The following is a 19,789-nucleotide window of genomic DNA, read 5'->3' on the forward strand; positions in this document are numbered from 1 at the left end:
GTTACACGAATAGTAAAAAGCAATAATAAAAAATTGTTTCATAGGGTGAAACCCTATTTTCAAAAACTTTTGGGGTCAACCACGCCAATTTCGCCATTTTTTTTTGCCGAAAATTTTAACATTTCTTAATATAACGCAACATGAAAATTCGGATGTTTCTTTTTTCCCTAGTTCTATTAAACCACTGGAATCTTCCTCCTGCACAATGACCACAATATACTTACATATAACGTCCCCGAATTAATGCATTGTCATGTAGTGAATGATACCCGGATTTTTAAAAGTCTGAGAATCTTAAAGTTAATGGATATAATCGATTAAGTTATGGTTATAGGGTTTTTATTGGATTTATTTGACCTGAATGAAAGCGAAATGTGCAAATACATCTTTCTCACAATCCCACTTAAACAAACAGATCTCGCTGTTTGGATAAATTCATTATGTTTGTGGACGGTGGATATTATGGAAAATGGCACTTTGAACTGTAAACATGAATTGAAATATTTAACTGTTCAATGCACAAGGAATAAGTAACAGTTACATACATATGTAAATCCAACATATAAATATCTGGGTTGTGTCAATACTTTGTATCATGTTGACAGCGCAAAGTGTCATTTCCTTATTCTTTTTGTCCAGCTTACAAAAAGTAACGTATGTACGAGACCATTTGTAAACACAACAAGTTTACCTGGATTACAACGAGTTTGGATCAATCATCACCAAAATATCCCTATCCGTTTGTTTTCTTTTCCGAGCAATATTTACATTCACACCTCGGCCCCGTTTAGGTCGAAATAAATAGAATAAAAGCTCATAACTTGCCCCATCATCTCTCCATTCGATTCTCTGACTCTGTGAGAATCTAAACAATTTCAAATTCTATTTTCATTTAACCTGTAAAAGGGTGAAATACTTACGTACATACATAAATATGTCACCATTTATCGCGCTTTGTTTCTTAACTGCCTTCGTTTCCACTGCAACCTCTGAGAAAGGCCACTATTATCTAAAGTGTTTATATGATAAAAACCAAGAAATGCCATATACGGGTATGCAGCTAAACTGTGACGCGTATCGTGACGATGGACCAAGCCCAGTTAAACAAGGTGATGAAGTTGAGAATGCAGTTCAAAATTTGGGCAATCGTCCAGGTAATCTTTACACTTTTAAAAATTGTGTGTATCCGTTACGTTTTAATTTTTTAGTCACCCTAAGCTATGTATAAGAACTATGTTGATCCTAAATTTATGGGAATTATTCTTCTTCGCATAAAAAAAATTGGAGTCGGAAATTGGAATTCAAATTGAAATTTAATTGGTATGTAAATAGGTTTATGCAAGGATTGCTTGGGAAGATGCGGTTCCTTCGGTTACCCGAAATTTTGGTGCTACGATGTCCTCTGCAATTGTCGGTATGATCCACAACCTCGCCAGACGGAACAAAAAGTCAAAGTTGACTCGTTAGTGGGAATCATGTTGCAACGACTGTTTCAGAATTAATCCCTATTGTACGAAAAATACATACATACAAATAAATTGTTAAAACCTAAATATGTAATGAAATAAGAAGCTTAATTATTTAATTCGTCTATCTAGTATTAAACATCCGAATATATGAATAAATCGAAACATTTTAGTTTTTATGATATACCTATGTAAGTAAATTCACTTTCCGTTGATTTTTCTATTGCTGTAAATCGTTATGCATATTGTTATGAAATTTTCAGCAATGAATTTTAATTCATGGCAAAATTTTGCGCTATAAGAGAAAGATATCAAAAATTTAACACGTGGAATCACAGTTTTCATAATGCACATTGGTACCAGATAGTGTTGAGTGGTGGATTGGACCGGTGTATTTTTAGTACCAAGATGTAACCAATTTAAACCAGAAAAATACCTGCGTGACAATGTAAGATTTTTAACAGTGTATGTACATGCATGATTAATTAATCAGTTAATCCTTTTGGCAAATTATGTACATATAAGTATCTTATACATAAACATTTTGCATAATACATATGCATACATAAATATATTATGCTTTTACATACATGTATGTTTGGCTATGCAATAAACTTACATATATACAGTTTTTCATATGTGGTCACAATCACGCACAGATGTTCGATAATTTTTTGCCTTTATGGACCGACTGGGTTTCCCATCACTTTATGTGGTCTCAAACAGGGTGTGCTACCCCGTGTTTTAGGGGTATTGGGGTTTTAGAGGTTTTCGGGTAGCAAATATGAGCAATATTTACGGGTAGTCGAGGTTTCGAATTTAATAAAGTATGTACATACATAATATTTAATAACAGGTTATGCTTGATGAATCTTATTTATATAGTGATTAGTAATTAAAATTGAATTAATTAGCTATGAATTGGAAAATTACTCTAAGAACAAATTGTTTTCATAGCTATGTACCAGATGCAGCCGCCAAAAACGCCGACTGCCCTCAAAACCGACTACCCGTGAAAACGGGTTTGCAATCGCAGAACAACAGGGTCTTCCGTACCCTGGTCACAGATATGTTGAATCAACTTCTTGCATAATTCCATCTTGTTCCTAAATATTTGAATCCTAACCCAAACTACCCGAATCTAGCGCTCAAGGCCATACATTGCCTAAGAACGACCCTATATATCTAAATACGTAATATCTCATAAAGTACATATAAGTAGAATTACATAAGTATTTGGTGAATTACATAAGTGTGAAACCAAATGATGGTAAATATTATTTAGAGGGAAATCAGACTCTGTCGATCAGTTCTAGTCATGTGAAGTACATGTTCTTGAATTCAATTTTACAAATAAATTTAGTTGCCAAAAATCAATTTTCTATCATGTATTTAAAGTCAGTCCAAACCGTTATCCTTTTCTGTACCATAATTACAAATGTATTAAGCAGTAACGTTCACACGCTGGGAAGGGCATTGGAAAATTTGGAAAACTGCGATTTGCACTTTATCCAATGGGAAGGCGACCTTGCCGGGAAGTTTTTTCAACCACCCGCATCCTACACTGCACCCACCCTCATAACCAACATTAAAAAGTACATTTCACAAAACCCAATGCGTCTTGTACGCCTGAACATGATGAAGACCCGAGGATTCTTTTATCAAGTTAGTATCGTACACTCCGCCTACTTTACGGTTTCATCTGGCCCTTTGATCCCCCATTATCAGCGTATCTCCAACTGGCTGGAATATCCCCTGTACCGATATACTAATCCTTCCTACCAGTATCATTCATCCAGTGGGGTTGTCTTCACCTTGTTACTTATGGAGAAAAAACGAGTAGATCAATTTGTACAGAATTATTTACCACAATTTTTCTTGTCTCGGACGAAAATACTAAACGAGAATATTGTCATCGTGACGAGTACAAGGGAACATGAATCGATTGAGGTGTGCATGTCGAGAGATGGGTTGAAAAGCTCAATTTCGAAATGGTCTTGTAAAAGTAGCAGAGGTAAGGATATTCTCAGAATCTTGCTGGATTTACATGCCCCACAGAACAGCTGGGTGACCGATCTGCACTCTATTGATGGCTCTGTTGAACGTCTCAATTTGGTAGAGGAACTGTATGACAAAAGACTTGCTCTAAATTTTCAACTTCACCTAGCTCTGGAAATATTCCACGCAAGAAATGAGACTCTCTACACTCCTCCTTTAAATCCCACCGACCTCCCGTTTTTAGAATATGTAAAACCCACTTCCCTATTATACCCAATACTTAAGCTGGGATGGAACATCAGAATGGTAACCATAAATTACGAAGGTTTCAAATTTCTAACCTGCTACAGGGAGGAGTACGTTACATTCGCGTTTTACATAAAGCCATTCCAGGTGTGGATTTATCTCGTCACCGCAATTATTTCCTTAATTGCTATAATGAAAATTTACGAAAGCCAGATCACGAACAAGTCAAGCCCATTTGCCGCATGGCTATTCATCCTTGCCAACATTTTCGAAGAGGGTGGACAAGTATCGTCCCAATTAGAAAAGGATAAATACTTTCGAATGATACTGGGCGGCTGGATCTTGATGTCCGTGCTGTTAACGAATTTCTATACCGGATTAATGATTTCTGATCTATTAGCGCTGTACCCAGGAAAGAGCCCGTTAACGTTTAAGACTTACTGTGTACAAATACGGATATCTACAAGTCGTATGAGGCCGACCGAACAGATACAGGGGCAGACATGGAAGACTGGTTGGAGGGGCGGGGACTGGGCGACAAACACTTAAGAAGACATTGGGTTAAGAATCAAGGCTGGCAAGTTTATGCTGATCGTCACCAAACTCATGACGAGTGCTTCACGCTTCTATCACCCCTTAGCGTCAAAATTCCCGATACTTTCGAGTTACAAGGATACCTGCACTTTTTCAGAATGATGTATTATCAGCACATCCTGCGTGAAGTAGAATATAGAAGGTATATTGATCCTCAACTTTTGTACATAACCGCTCTCTTAAACCCGAAAATTGTCATAATTCCTCGTGGCATTTCCCATGAGACGAATTTCACTGACAGGGAACAAATTAGGCGCCGGATAGAATGGGAAGTAGCGGGATGTGGGAAAACTGTGTTTATAACGGGTCACGAGGAAATAAAGTTTGAAAGGCAATACCTCTCGAGACATTACCCCGAGCATGACTTTCAGGTAGGGAAGGATATCATTGACTTGGGTATGGAAGGCTACCAATTTAGGGGGGTTGGAATTTCAAAAATCCCTGGAAATTTTCAGTCATTAATGGAAACTGGGATTGTGGGTCATATCAAAGAGTTTGAATCTCAGAAAAAGTATAGGACGAGGCAACCGCTTACAAAAATACGACAAGGGTTTCCTAAAAATGTTTGGGCAGCGGTTGAGCTACATACCCGGATTGGGACTTTGTTCGCCCTATTCGGCATCCTTATAGCAGTTGGAAATTTAAGTTTTGTAGTGGAATGTCGTCACCGCATTGTTAGTCTAGTATGGAATGGAATGTGTCAAATTCGTGCCATATATGACAAAATATGTGAGTCAATGAGACAATTTCGGAGCAGAATGAAAGTCACGTTTAACCTCTTCAACCCAGAGTTACAGGTTCAAGGGCAAGTGAGAATCATAAGTACGACGTTACCGAGTAAGTCTGTAGTTTACGTGGAATCAGTAGGCCGTCTTCAAAGATTATGAAAAACTAAATGATCTGCATATCCACATGTTTAGAATTTTTCAAAAACGTGGGTATGGTACAACATTTGTACGATACCCAGATTTTTGTAAATAAGAGGAAACTTGCATATATTTGTAAATAACAGGAAAGTGCTAATGGTTAACATGGATAGGTATTGAGTTTCCACACACGTAGGAACGAAGAAAATGTTAAAAATATTTTTTTTCGTTTTTTTGATGGACATACTGCGCTCCTTCCCCACGTTGCTGACTGGGCGCGCACGCTCCAATCAATTGCATGACACGTCTCTGCATCGAATTTGAGCAATTTATGTTTAAAGAAGGCTCATGATGATTATACAAATTGAATTTGATCATACTTCAGGTTTTTCTATGATCTATGCTAGGGTTGCCGCGGGTAGTGCTACTACCCGGTACCCGGCTACCCGGTACCCGGCTATCCGGTACCCGGCCTAAAATGTTCGCAGGGTACCCGGCTACCCGGCCGGGTACCGGGTAATATTTATATATTCAAAATAAAAGGAGTTATTCCACTTTTCTTTAGAATTTGGATCACTTTTACCAGTTTTAAAAAGTTGCAAGTTAAAAACAAACATAAAGTACAGACTGAGCGTACTGACGACAATGTCTTATTAATCATCGCCACCCATTTAGCAAGCTTGTGCAGCTTAAAAAATTTGTTTCATGAGGGGAGTCGCAAAATATCACCTTGAAATTCTCGCAGATCTATTAAAGACGCTTATTTTGATCTTGTTTTCATGGATTTTTTTAACTTTTTTTCGCTGATAATCGGGAGGATGAGTTTGCTAAATTATGATATGCCTAATTGCTGGACAAATTTGCAAAACCAATGGTTTTCTAGCGAAAGCTTTGAGAAATGTCTCAAATTTCGCAAAAAATCGCCACTTATGTGGCCATGGTTAATTGGGAGATATGTATGCAAGGGTTGACGTGAGTGCTCCCAAAGTAATTTTTATATCTGGATCATAATTTCCATCTAAGAATTGACCTAGTTTGTACGCCTTTTTTCAAAATATATTATTTTACACCAAGGACAAAAATGAAATTCATCGGATTATAATTTTTTTGTAAGGTTTTGCAAAAAATTGAACATTTAAATTACCCGGCCGGGTAGACCGGGTAGTCCAGTCTACCCGGCCGGGTACCGGGTATCCCAAAACAGGCCGGGTATGCCGGGTACCGGGTACCCACCCGGTACCCGGGGCAACCCTAATCTATGCACATCCAAGGCTTATTTTTTGATGACATGTCACATTTTGTAAAAAATCCCAGTTTCCCAGCCAGGCTGAAGAGTTTGCTTTTCGAAACTTTTTTCGTGGGTAGGCATTGAGTTGTCGGATATCATGAAATTCTGCATTTGAGTAATTTTATCCAAATAGGAACCAGGTGAAATTAAAAATTTCAAGGGTACGAATACTTTTTTGGTATTGAAAATGCACATTTTCGGGAAATATGAGTAACAGTGCTGCTGCTGGCGGATTAAACTTTAAAATGATAACCGAATATGAAGGTGGATGCGATTAGTGGTATTTGTTCAAATTTTCATGAACATGAACCAACCCATGCGAAAGTTATAGCTTCCGTCCTGAACCCTGTGCTGGGGTTACGAATACTTCTTTTATTGACTGTATGTACATACATATATGGTTATGCATTAAAATAAGCTTACATATATGCATTTCTCATAGGTGGTCACCATCACGTAAACATTTTCAATTAAGTATTTATTTGTCGTTATGGACGGGCTGGGATTCCTACGTCTGTGTGGTCTCAAACAGGGTGTACTACCCGGTTATTGGGGTTTTAGAGGTTTTGGTAGGGTTTTTAGGTAGCAAATATGAATAAACCGTAGTAACGTTAGAAGTAGCTCACCCTGCCATGATGATTAGACAGAACTTTGCACCGAAGGTGCGGAATAAGCCGGCAAAATAGATCATAAATGGTATATATTCTTGCACCCATGGTGCAACAAAAACGGCTAGCCGTTGCACCATTACTGCAGCATTAGCGACCATCCGGGATACATAATTTTGAAAACTTTGTCAAAATTGTATGACCATTTCTCCCGGATATTTTGCACTATTGGTGCGTTTTGCATCCCTTCTCCCAATTATTTCGCATCATTTTGTGTTACCAATTGTTAGATATCAACGGTGCTATTAATTTATTAAAAAATTCGATTCGGTTTGTTCAATAACAATGGTGCGCCGAACTTATTCAATAATGGTCAAGGGGATTTTTAAATAGCATCAATTGATGCAAAAACCTCGTTACCAGACGGACAGACAGACAGACAGACGGACAAGAGGAATTCAATAGCTCTCATGCTACGCAGGGTGAGCTAATAATACGCAAAGGTTTCCTTACCCTGGTCTCAAACATGTGTAATCAACTGATTGCATTATTCCATGTTGTTACATGTCTAAATCTTAACCCAACCTACCCGAATCTAACCCACAAGGCCATGCATTGCTTAAGAACGACTTTGCATATCTAAGCATGTAATATCCCATGAGCTGCATTAACTAGTATTACATAAGTATTTGGAGAATTACATAAGTATGAAACCAAATGATGGTAAATATTATTTAGAAGGAAATCAATTATTTCGACGCGGTCGAGCAGTTCCAGTCATCGATTCCGCATGGGGACATAAGCTATACCCCTTCATGACCCGGCATACCATCCACACTCACGTATTCCCAGTCCCCATCGGAAATGCGCTGATAGGGGTAACCCCTTCAATTGTGTAACCCTCCAATTGTCACTCGTAAACTATTTAATCTAAACTCTTCATAGTAGGAAAAAGTATTTATGTAACAAAAAAAATATTCCTCATAATTTTGCTTACGTAACCATGCACACTATGAACTCGTGTTGTTCATGCATAAAATTAATAAAGAGATTAGTTCAACAACCAATTTCAAGCTTTGTCTCTTTCGGCTTGTCGGCGTTTTTCTCTTTTGCTTTATGTAAGCAATTGAAGGAATTATATTTACAACGATAATCCTACTTATTATTATTGAGGCTTATTCCTAGTAATGCGCGGCCTGGATCAATGTCGGCATGGAATGTATTCACAACAGTGTCCTAAACAAGTGAAAATTACCTTAATCAATTTAAAGATGTGAAGAAACTTACGCAAATACTTAAGAGTGAACTGAACATCCGAACATAATTTTCCGCGGTACGAAATCGCAAGGAGGATAAATCATTGAAAGATCAAGTAGAAGTTTTATGGTATCGGAAAAACGATGCAGAATAAGATGCTAATATTCTCTTCCTGTCGGATTAAAACTACATATGTAGGTACATAAACATGTGTGTACTACGAACCAGTGTCTGAATATTTTAACATTCGTTTAATTCGGAGATGAAGATTTTACAATGATTTTAATTAATCCGGAGCAATTTATTCTAACTTACTTTGATAAAGGTCATACAGCTTATATATTATGGTCAGTGGCCGCGAAAGCGCTGGGACAGAGGGAAAATAATATCTCCACGGAGAATCTGTTGATGCCCCCATCATCTCTTAATGTTAAGTATGTGTATTTATAAACTCTCTTTACTACCCAACAATGTTAATGTCTTCAGAGGATCCTCCAGCCTCCGCGGCCAATGATTGTAAAGACATTAATTATGATGGACTGAACTTATTACGTATTGATTAAGTTGCAGTTTGGCAGTTTTTCTACTGCGCAGTATGAAAAATTGTGATCACTTTATTACCTTGCGGCGTCCATTATTGCAAGCAAAGCAATAAATTTGCAACAAAATTAATAATATTTTCCAGTCACTCTGGCGTAAATAACAAATCCAAGAAATTTAACTTAATTGATGCGTGTACATTGTGATAATACGCAACCAATTAAGTGATTAATCATTAATGTTTATGACCTCGAGTCAAGTCCAATGCCAATAAACTTTATGGGCACATCATCAAGAAATGAGCTCACTGTCGCTATTGTAAATTATTTCTGATCTCACCAGGTACACAGTCGAGGTGTCAAGCCAGCAAAATTTTTATATATCAAATATAACCATTTGTATTTACAATATGAACCGTAAATTCCATCAACTGTTATTTTTAAGTTGCTATCAAACTGAAAAGCAGCGATATCGATAAAGTTTGTATGTACACACACCTTTAAAGATCATTTATTATAATTATTTCTAACCACCTGAAGAAGGAAACAGTTGTTTTCCGAAAGCTTGTGTTAAAATAAATCACTACACAATGTCATCCATACGATCTGTCAATCCACCTCTTAATTTTAAAGATCATGTTATCCTTTTGGGAAGTAAGGGTACTCGGAAAGCCGAACTAAGTAAACTGTACTAAATCCCGAGTAAATTTTGTTCCTCAGTAAATACATGTTTTTCAATCGTAGCAAATGCTCTATTTTGATCTGTTGAATGCATATTTTAGTCTTTCATTTGCATTTTCATACTCCTAGGGTAACTTACCAACTAAAGTAACCTACGTCAACCTCACCACCCATCTCACTCCAACGGCGCTCTGCGTCTTGGAGAGCATGTTAAATCTACCATACGCCGGTCCGTAGCTTTTCTATAAAAAGTTTTGATTTGGTGCCTCGTATCTCATATTAATGCTGGTCTATTGACGCTGGGAAAAAATTTGAAATTTGGCATCCTCACTCATGAATATATTCTGAATCATAATATATCATCAAATCACATTTGAATCGCTATGAATTTTTCCGGAAAAATCAAAAACCCTAACAAATTCAGTTTTGATTAAGATAAATCAAAAAACGTTTGATATTTACACAAAATAGTGAAACTTTTGTGGTGGGGTCACTAAGGTAGCATACTTGGTGAGGTAATGTTATTATCTATGATTACATAAGTTACTTCTCCCCGTAAAAATACCGATGACCAATGCCAATTCAACCCCATCCGTAAGCACTCATATCTGACACAATTCTTTCCTGGAATAATTAGATCCAGCACAATAATATTCTAATTAAGTCGGAACTATTGCATACTCCAATCTGCCGACAGTGTCGCATTGATTCTACCCATAAATGGATAAAGACAAATCTTTAATTTATATTATGCAAGGCTCCGATCCATGTGTTTAGTAGCTTGCTGCAAGTGCAACGAGAAGCAACAAGCAGAATGGGGTTTCAATTAATTTGGAATGGTAAATTTCTCGTAAGTTTGCATTCTTTATTCCTGATTACATATTTTTCATATCTAAAGTTATCAATTTAAGTAGATTTATTTAAAAAATATATTCTTCCTACACGTACCTATAGATATTCGTGCTAGCCACAATTTTAGTGGACGAGACTTTAACCAGGAGTATAGATCTCCACAATGATTCAGTATTTCTGAACAAGGTGAGATTAGGTATTCTGGTCGCTCCTACCAACGCCTCTTGTATTGGGAATGGGGACCCCCCAGTGTTACCAGCTACGGCGGATCCTAACGATAAGTATTAATTTTTTACATTTTATACCTTACACAAAAGGCTATGTATTGTTATGTGATCCCGGTTACCCGTTCCATATTTTCGTAAAGGCGACTGCCCTTAAACTTATACTTTCGACCTATGTTGTTTAACTCAATAAATGCACGAATTTTCGAGCACGGTGAAATTCGGTTGGAAAATGGGTTCAAAATAAATCTCGAAATTGAGAAGGCACTTTTAAAGTTTCCAGGGGTGGGGGCTAATATTGAAGCATAAAAACAACTTTGGGGAATGACATTCACTTATATTTTGGTGCAATTAGTGATATAATAAAGTATCATGGAATTAGAGAGAAGTCAAACATATCGTACTTCCATAGAGATTAAATTAGCATCCTCCAAGAAAAGCGTCAAAATCGGTGATAGAGACGATGAATTGCGTAACGGCAAATAAAAATTCATCTACCAAAACGTAAATTCTGCGATAGTGAATTCCGCTTTACCAATATGTACACCAAATACCAGAAGCCAATAAGCGTTATAAAACATTGTTATAAAAATAACTAAGTGCTTGTCAAATCCATTGACACATCTCTTATAAATTTCTTGGTAAGCACACCTTTTAGGGATGCCGCTCATCTGAAACTATGAATGGGGAAACTGATCATATACAAATGCATAGGCATTAGTACAAGGAAGTACATACGTACATAAACATAAATTAATTAACTTCTTCTAGCACTTACTTCTATCAATGCTTCTGGTTTCCTGATGAAAATTGCAAATGTGAATATTGGTATGTTGCCTATCTTGAATGTGCACCAGGAGGTTACTTCGATGAAACACTCCAAGAATGCATGCTAATTGAAGGTGAGCCTAAAATTATTAAGCTTCCAATTGCGCACTTACCGGAAAATTATAAGATTTCTTTATTGTAGTGACCACAAGCACTAGCTTACCCACAGTAGAGGAAGAAGAACTAGTATCAGGTGCAGCCACTACAGAGTCACCACCTGCTGCAACGCCAACTACACCGACGGCTACAACGCCAACTGAGACCTCGGAAACTTCCCCAACTGATTCGCCAACTACACCGACGGCTACAACGCCAACTGATACGTCGGAAACTTCCCCAAGTGATTCACCAACTACACCCACGGCTACAACGCCAACTGAGACTTCGGAAACTTCCACAAGTGATTCACCAACTACACCGACGGCTACAACGCCAAGTGAGACCTCGGAAATTTCACCAAGTGATTCACCAACTACACCGACGGCTACAACGCCAACTGAGACTTCGGAAACTTCCACAAGTGATTCACCAACTACACCCACGGCTACAACGCCAACTGAGACTTCGGAAACTTCCACAAGTGATTCACCAACTACACCGACGGCTACAACGCCAACTGAGACCTCGGAAACTTCCCCAAGTGATTCACCAACTACACCGACGGCTACAACGCCAAGTGAGACCTCGGAAACTTCACCAAGTGATTCACCAACTACACCGACGGCTACAACGCCAACTGAAACCTCCGAAACTTCCTCAAGTGATTCACCAACTACACCGACGGCTACAACGCCAACTGAGACCTCGGAAACTTCACCAAATGATTCACCAACTACACCGACGGCTACAACGCCAACTGAGACCTCGGAAACTTCACCAAGTGATTCACCAACTACACCGACGGCTACAACGCCAACTGAGACCTCGGAAACTTCCCCAAGTGATTCTCCAACTACACCGACGGCTACAACGCCAACTGAGACCTCGGAAACTTCCCCAAGTGATTCACCAACTACACCGACGGCTTCAACGCCAACTGAGACCTCGGAAACTTCCCCAAGTGATTCACCAACTACACCGACGGCTACAACGCCAACTGAGACCTCGGAAACTTCCCCAAGTGATTCACCAACTACACCGACGGCTACAACGCCAACTGAGACCTCAGAAACTTCCGCAAGTGATTCACCAACTACACCGACGGCTACAACGCCAACTGAGATCTCGGAAACTTCCCCAAGTGATTCACCAACTACACCCACGGCTGCAACGCCAACTGAGACCTCGGAAACTTCCCCAAGCGATTCACCAACTACACCGACGGCTACAACGCCAACTGAGACCTCGGAAACTTCCCCAAGTGATTCACCAACTACACCGACGGCTACAACGCCAACTGAGACCTCGGAAACTTCCCCAAGTGATTCACCAACTACACCGACGGCTACAACGCCAACTGAGACCTCGGAAACTTCCCCAAGTGATTCACCAACTACACCGACGGCTACAACGCCAACTGAGACCTCGGAAACTTCCCCAAGTGATTCACCAACTACACCGACGGCTACAACGCCAACTGAGACCTCGGAAACTTCCCCAAGTGATTCACCAACTACACCGACGGCTACAACGCCAACTGAGACCTCGGAAACTTCCCCAAGTGATTCACCAACTACACCGACGGCTACAACGCCAACTGAGACCTCGGAAACTTCCCCAAGTGATTCACCAACTACACAGACGGCTACAACGCCAACTGAGACCTCGGAAACTTCCCCAAGTGATTCACCAACTACACCGACGGCTACAACGCCAACTGAGACCTCGCAAACTTCCCCAAGTGATTCACCAACTACACCGACGGCTACAACGCCAAAGGAGACCTCGGAAACTTCCCCAAGTGATTCACCAACTACACCGATGGCTACAACGCCAACTGAGACCTCAGAAACTTCCCCAAGTGATTCTCCAACTACACCGACGGCTACAACGCCAACTGAGACCTCGGAAACTTCCCCAAGTGATTCACCAACTACACCGACGGCTACAACGCCAACTGAGACCTCGCAAACTTCCCCAAGTGATTCTCCAACTACACCGACGGCTACAACGCCAACTGAGACCTCGGAAACTTCCCCAAGTGATTCACCAACTACACCCACGGCTACAACGCCAACTGAGACCTCGGAAACTTCCCCAAGTCATTCACCAACTACACCGACGGCTACAACGCCAACTGAGACCTCGGAAACTTCCCCAAGTGATTCTCCAACTACACCGACGGCTACAACGCCAACTGAGACCTCGGAAACCTCCCCAGGTGATTCACCAACTACACCGACGGCTACAACGCCAACTGAGACCTCGGAAACTTCCCCAAGCGATTCACAAACTACACCGACGGCTACAACGCCAACTGAGACCTCGCAAACTTCCCCAAGTGATTCACCAACTACACCCACGGCTACAACGCCAACTGAGACGTCGGAAACTTCCCCAAGTGATTCACCAACTACACCGACGGCTACAACGCCAACTGAGACCTCGGAAACTTCCCCAAGTGATTCTCCAACTACACCGACGGCTACAACGCCAACTGAGACCTCGGAAACTTCCCCAAGTGATTCACCAACTACACCGACGGCTACAACGCCAACTGAGACCTCGGAAACTTCCCCAAGTGATTCACCGACTACACCGACGGCTACAACGCCAACTGAGACCTCAGAAACTTCCCCAAGTGATTCACCAACTACACCCACGGCTACAACGCCAACTGAGACCTCGGAAACTTCCCCAAGTCATTCACCAACTACACCGACGGCTACAACGCCAACTGAGACCTCGGAAACTTCCCCAAGTGATTCACCAACTACACCGACGGCTACAACGCCAACTGAGACCTCGGAAACTTCCCCAACTGATTCACCAACTACACCGACGGCTACAACGCCAACTGATACCTCGGAAACTTCCCCAAGTGATTCACCAACTACACCGACGGCTACAACGCCAACTGAGACCTCGGAAACTTCCCCAAGTGATTCACCAACTACACCCACGGCTACAACGCCAACTGAGATCTCGGAAACTTCCTCAAGTGATTCACCAACTACACCGACGGCTACAACGCCAACTGAGACCTCGGAAACTTCCCCAAGTGATTCTCCAACTACACCGACGGCTACAACGCCAACTGAGACCTCGGAAACTTCCCCAAGTGATTCAGCCACTACACCGACGGCTACAACGCCAACTGAGACCTCGCAAACTTCATCAAGTGATTCACCAACTACACCGACGGCTACAACGCCAAAGGAGATCTCGGAAACTTCCCCAAGCGATTCACCAACTACAGCAACGGCTACAACGCCAACTGAGACCTCGGAAACTTCCCCAAGTGATTCACCAACTACACCGACGGCTACAACGCCAACTGAAACCTCCGAAACTTCCTCAAGTGATTCACCAACTACACCGACGGCTACAACGCCAACTGAGACCTCGGAAACATCACCAAATGATTCACCAACTACACCGACGGCTACAACGCCAACTGAGACCTCGGAAACTTCACCAAGTGATTCACCAACTACACCGACGGCTACAACGCCAACTGAGACCTCGGAAACTTCCCCAAGTGATTCACCAACTACACCGACGGCTACAACGCCAACTGAGACCTCGGAAACTTCCCCAAGTGATTCACCAACTACACCGACGGCTACAACGCCAACTGAGACCTCGGATACTTCCCCAAGTGATTCTCCAACTACACCGACGGCTACAACGCCAACTGAGACCTCAGAAACTTCCCCAAGTGATTCACCAACTACACCGACGGCTACAACGCCAACTGAGACCTCGGAAACTTCCCCAAGTGATTCACCAACTACACCGACGGCTACGACGCCAACTGAGACTTCGGAAACTTCCCCAAGTGATTCACCAACTACACCGACGGCTACAACGCCAACTGAGACTTCGGAAACCTCCCCAGGTGATTCACCAACTACACCGACGGCTACAACGCCAACTGAAACCTCGGAAACTTCCTCAAGTGATTCACCAACTACACCGACGGCTACAACGCCAACTGAGACCTCGGAAACTTCCCCAAGTGATTCTCCAACTACACCGACGGCTACAACGCCAACTGAAACCTCGGAAACTTCCTCAAGTGATTCACCAACTACACCGACGGCTACAACGCCAACTGAGACTTCGGAAACTTCCCCAAGTGATTCACCAACTACACCGACGGCTACAACGCCAACTGAGACTTCGGAAACCTCCCCAGGTGATTCACCAACTACACCGACGGCTACAACGCCAACTGAAACCTCGGAAACTTCCTCAAGTGATTCACCAACTACACCGACGGCTACAACGCCAACTGAGACCTCGGAAACTTCCCCAAGTGATTCTCCAACTACACCGACGGCTACAACGCCAACTGAAACCTCGGAAACTTCCTCAAGTGATTCACCAACTACACCGACGGCTACAACGCCAACTGATACCTCGGAAACTTCCCCAAGTGATTCACCAACTACACCGACGGCTACAACGCCAACTGAGACCTCAGAAACTTCCCCAAGTGTTTCTCCAACTACACCCACGGCTACAACGCCAACTGAGACGTCGGAAACTTCCCCAAGTGATTCACCAACTACACCGACGGCTACAACGCCAACTGAGACCTCGGAAACTTCCCCAAGTGATTCTCCAACTACACCGACGGCTACAACGCCAACTGAGACCTCGGAAACTTCCCCAAGTGATTCACCAACTACACCGACGGCTACAACGCCAACTGAGACCTCGGAAACTTCCCCAAGTGATTCACCGACTACACCGACGGCTACAACGCCAACTGAGACCTCAGAAACTTCCCCAAGTGATTCACCAACTACACCCACGGCTACAACGCCAACTGAGACCTCGGAAACTTCCCCAAGTCATTCACCAACTACACCGACGGCTACAACGCCAACTGAGACCTCGGAAACTTCCCCAAGTGATTCACCAACTACACCGACGGCTACAACGCCAACTGAGACCTCGGAAACTTCCCCAACTGATTCACCAACTACACCGAGGGCTACAACGCCAACTGATACCTCGGAAACTTCCCCAAGTGATTCACCAACTACACCGACGGCTACAACGCCAACTGAGACCTCGGAAACTTCCCCAAGTGATTCACCAACTACACCCACGGCTACAACGCCAACTGAGATCTCGGAAACTTCCTCAAGTGATTCACCAACTACACCGACGGCTACAACGCCAACTGAGACCTCGGAAACTTCCCCAAGTGATTCTCCAACTACACCGACGGCTACAACGCCAACTGAGACCTCGGAAACTTCCCCAAGTGATTCAGCCACTACACCGACGGCTACAACGCCAACTGAGACCTCGCAAACTTCATCAAGTGATTCACCAACTACACCGACGGCTACAACGCCAAAGGAGATCTCGGAAACTTCCCCAAGCGATTCACCAACTACAGCAACGGCTACAACGCCAACTGAGACCTCGGAAACTTCCCCAAGTGATTCACCAACTACACCGACGGCTACAACGCCAACTGAAACCTCCGAAACTTCCTCAAGTGATTCACCAACTACACCGACGGCTACAACGCCAACTGAGACCTCGGAAACATCACCAAATGATTCACCAACTACACCGACGGCTACAACGCCAACTGAGACCTCGGAAACTTCACCAAGTGATTCACCAACTACACCGACGGCTACAACGCCAACTGAGACCTCGGAAACTTCCCCAAGTGATTCACCAACTACACCGACGGCTACAACGCCAACTGAGACCTCGGAAACTTCCCCAAGTGATTCACCAACTACACCGACGGCTACAACGCCAACTGAGACCTCGGATACTTCCCCAAGTGATTCTCCAACTACACCGACGGCTACAACGCCAACTGAGACCTCAGAAACTTCCCCAAGTGATTCACCAACTACACCGACGGCTACAACGCCAACTGAGACCTCGGAAACTTCCCCAAGTGATTCACCAACTACACCGACGGCTACGACGCCAACTGAGACTTCGGAAACTTCCCCAAGTGATTCACCAACTACACCGACGGCTACAACGCCAACTGAGACTTCGGAAACCTCCCCAGGTGATTCACCAACTACACCGACGGCTACAACGCCAACTGAAACCTCGGAAACTTCCTCAAGTGATTCACCAACTACACCGACGGCTACAACGCCAACTGAGACCTCGGAAACTTCCCCAAGTGATTCTCCAACTACACCGACGGCTACAACGCCAACTGAAACCTCGGAAACTTCCTCAAGTGATTCACCAACTACACCGACGGCTACAACGCCAACTGAGACTTCGGAAACTTCCCCAAGTGATTCACCAACTACACCGACGGCTACAACGCCAACTGAGACTTCGGAAACCTCCCCAGGTGATTCACCAACTACACCGACGGCTACAACGCCAACTGAAACCTCGGAAACTTCCTCAAGTGATTCACCAACTACACCGACGGCTACAACGCCAACTGAGACCTCGGAAACTTCCCCAAGTGATTCTCCAACTACACCGACGGCTACAACGCCAACTGAAACCTCGGAAACTTCCTCAAGTGATTCACCAACTACACCGACGGCTACAACGCCAACTGATACCTCGGAAACTTCCCCAAGTGATTCACCAACTACACCGACGGCTACAACGCCAACTGAGACCTCAGAAACTTCCCCAAGTGTTTCCCAACTACACCGACGGCTACAACGCCAACTGAGACCTCGGAAACTTCCCCAAGTGATTCACCAACTACACCGACGGCTACAACGCCAACTGAGACCTCGGAAACTTCCCCAAGTGATTCACCAACTACACCGACGGCTACAACGCCAACTGAGACCTCGGAAACTTCCCCAAGTGATTCTCCAACTACACCGACGGCTACAACGCCAACTGAGACCTCAGAAACTTCCCCAAGTGATTCACCAACTACACCGACGGCTACAACGCCAACTGAGACCTCGGAAACTTCCCCAAGTGATTCACCAACTACACCGACGGCTACGACGCCAACTGAGACTTCGGAAACTTCCCCAAGTGATTCACCAACTACACCGACGGCTACAACGCCAACTGAGACTTCGGAAACCTCCCCAGGTGATTCACCAACTACACCGACGGCTACAACGCCAACTGAAACCTCGGAAACTTCCTCAAGTGATTCACCAACTACACCGACGGCTACAACGCCAACTGAGACCTCGGAAACTTCCCCAAGTGATTCTCCAACTACACCGACGGCTACAACGCCAACTGAAACCTCGGAAACTTCCTCAAGTGATTCACCAACTACACCGACGGCTACAACGCCAACTGAGACTTCGGAAACTTCCCCAAGTGATTCACCAACTACACCGACGGCTACAACGCCAACTGAGACTTCGGAAACCTCCCCAGGTGATTCACCAACTACACCGACGGCTACAACGCCAACTGAAACCTCGGAAACTTCCTCAAGTGATTCACCAACTACACCGACGGCTACAACGCCAACTGAGACCTCGGAAACTTCCCCAAGTGATTCTCCAACTACACCGACGGCTACAACGCCAACTGAAACCTCGGAAACTTCCTCAAGTGATTCACCAACTACACCGACGGCTACAACGCCAACTGATACCTCGGAAACTTCCCCAAGTGATTCACCAACTACACCGACGGCTACAACGCCAACTGAGACCTCAGAAACTTCCCCAAGTGTTTCTCCAACTACACCGACGGCTACAACGCCAACTGAGACCTCGGAAACTTCCCCAAGTGATTCACCAACTACACCGACGGCTACAACGCCAACTGAGACCTCGCAAACTTCCCCAAGTGATTCTCCAACTACACCGACGGCTACAGCGCCAACTGAGACCTCGGAAACTTCCCCAAGTGATTCACCAACTACACCGACGGCTACAACGCCAACTGAGACCTCGGAAACTTCCCCAAGTGATTCAGCCACTACACCGACGGCTACAACGCCAACTGAGACCTCGCAAACTTCATCAAGTGATTCACCAACTACACCGACGGCTACAACGCCAAAGGAGATCTCGGAAACTTCCCCAAGTGATTCACCAACTACAGCGACGGCTACAACGCCAACTGAGACCTCGGAAACTTCCCCAAGTGATTCACCAACTACACCGACGGCTTCAACGCCAACTGAGACCTCGGAAACTTCCCCAAGTGATTCACCAACTACACCGACGGCTACAACGCCAACTGAGACCTCGGAAACTTCCCCAAGTGATTCACCAACTACACCGACG

At 43.5% G+C, this 19,789-nt stretch overlaps 2 protein-coding genes across 2 annotated transcripts; both read left to right on the forward strand.

Annotated features, from left to right (window-relative positions):
• The first annotated feature begins 824 nt into the window (after positions 1–824).
• Positions 825–1,656, forward strand: LOC110855033. Its single transcript, XM_022103469.2, has 2 exons — positions 825–1,154; positions 1,333–1,656. Exons 1-2 carry the CDS (start codon positions 935–937, stop codon positions 1,500–1,502), a joined length of 390 nt encoding a protein of 129 aa, XP_021959161.1. The 5' UTR covers positions 825–934; the 3' UTR covers positions 1,503–1,656.
• Positions 1,657–10,307: 8,651 nt separating this feature from the next.
• Positions 10,308–19,590, forward strand: LOC110854917 (salivary glue protein Sgs-3). The gene is made up of 5 exons (XM_035855578.1): positions 10,308–10,393; positions 10,498–10,676; positions 11,391–11,521; positions 11,590–12,027; positions 19,565–19,590. Exons 1-5 carry the CDS (start codon positions 10,358–10,360, stop codon positions 19,588–19,590), a joined length of 810 nt encoding a protein of 269 aa, XP_035711471.1. The 5' UTR covers positions 10,308–10,357.
• Positions 19,591–19,789: the final 199 nt, after the last annotated feature.

The sequence above is a fragment of the Folsomia candida genome, unplaced genomic scaffold, assembly GCF_002217175.1.
Source record: "Folsomia candida strain VU population unplaced genomic scaffold, ASM221717v1 Fcan01_Sc011, whole genome shotgun sequence".
NCBI lineage: Eukaryota > Metazoa > Arthropoda > Collembola > Entomobryomorpha > Isotomidae > Folsomia > Folsomia candida.

Coding starts and splice junctions, on each gene's coding strand:
- LOC110855033 (XM_022103469.2), top strand. CDS start 935: ATGTCACCATTTATCGCGCTTTGTTTCTTAACTGCCTTCGTTTCCACT. Junction 1,155..1,332: donor AAATTTGGGCAATCGTCCAG/GTAATCTTTACA, acceptor GTATGTAAATAG/GTTTATGCAAGGATTGCTTG.
- LOC110854917 (XM_035855578.1), top strand. CDS start 10,358: ATGGGGTTTCAATTAATTTGGAATGGTAAATTTCTC. Junction 10,677..11,390: donor ACGGCGGATCCTAACGATAA/GTATTAATTTTT, acceptor AACTTCTTCTAG/CACTTACTTCTATCAATGCT. Junction 11,522..11,589: donor AGAATGCATGCTAATTGAAG/GTGAGCCTAAAA, acceptor TCTTTATTGTAG/TGACCACAAGCACTAGCTTA.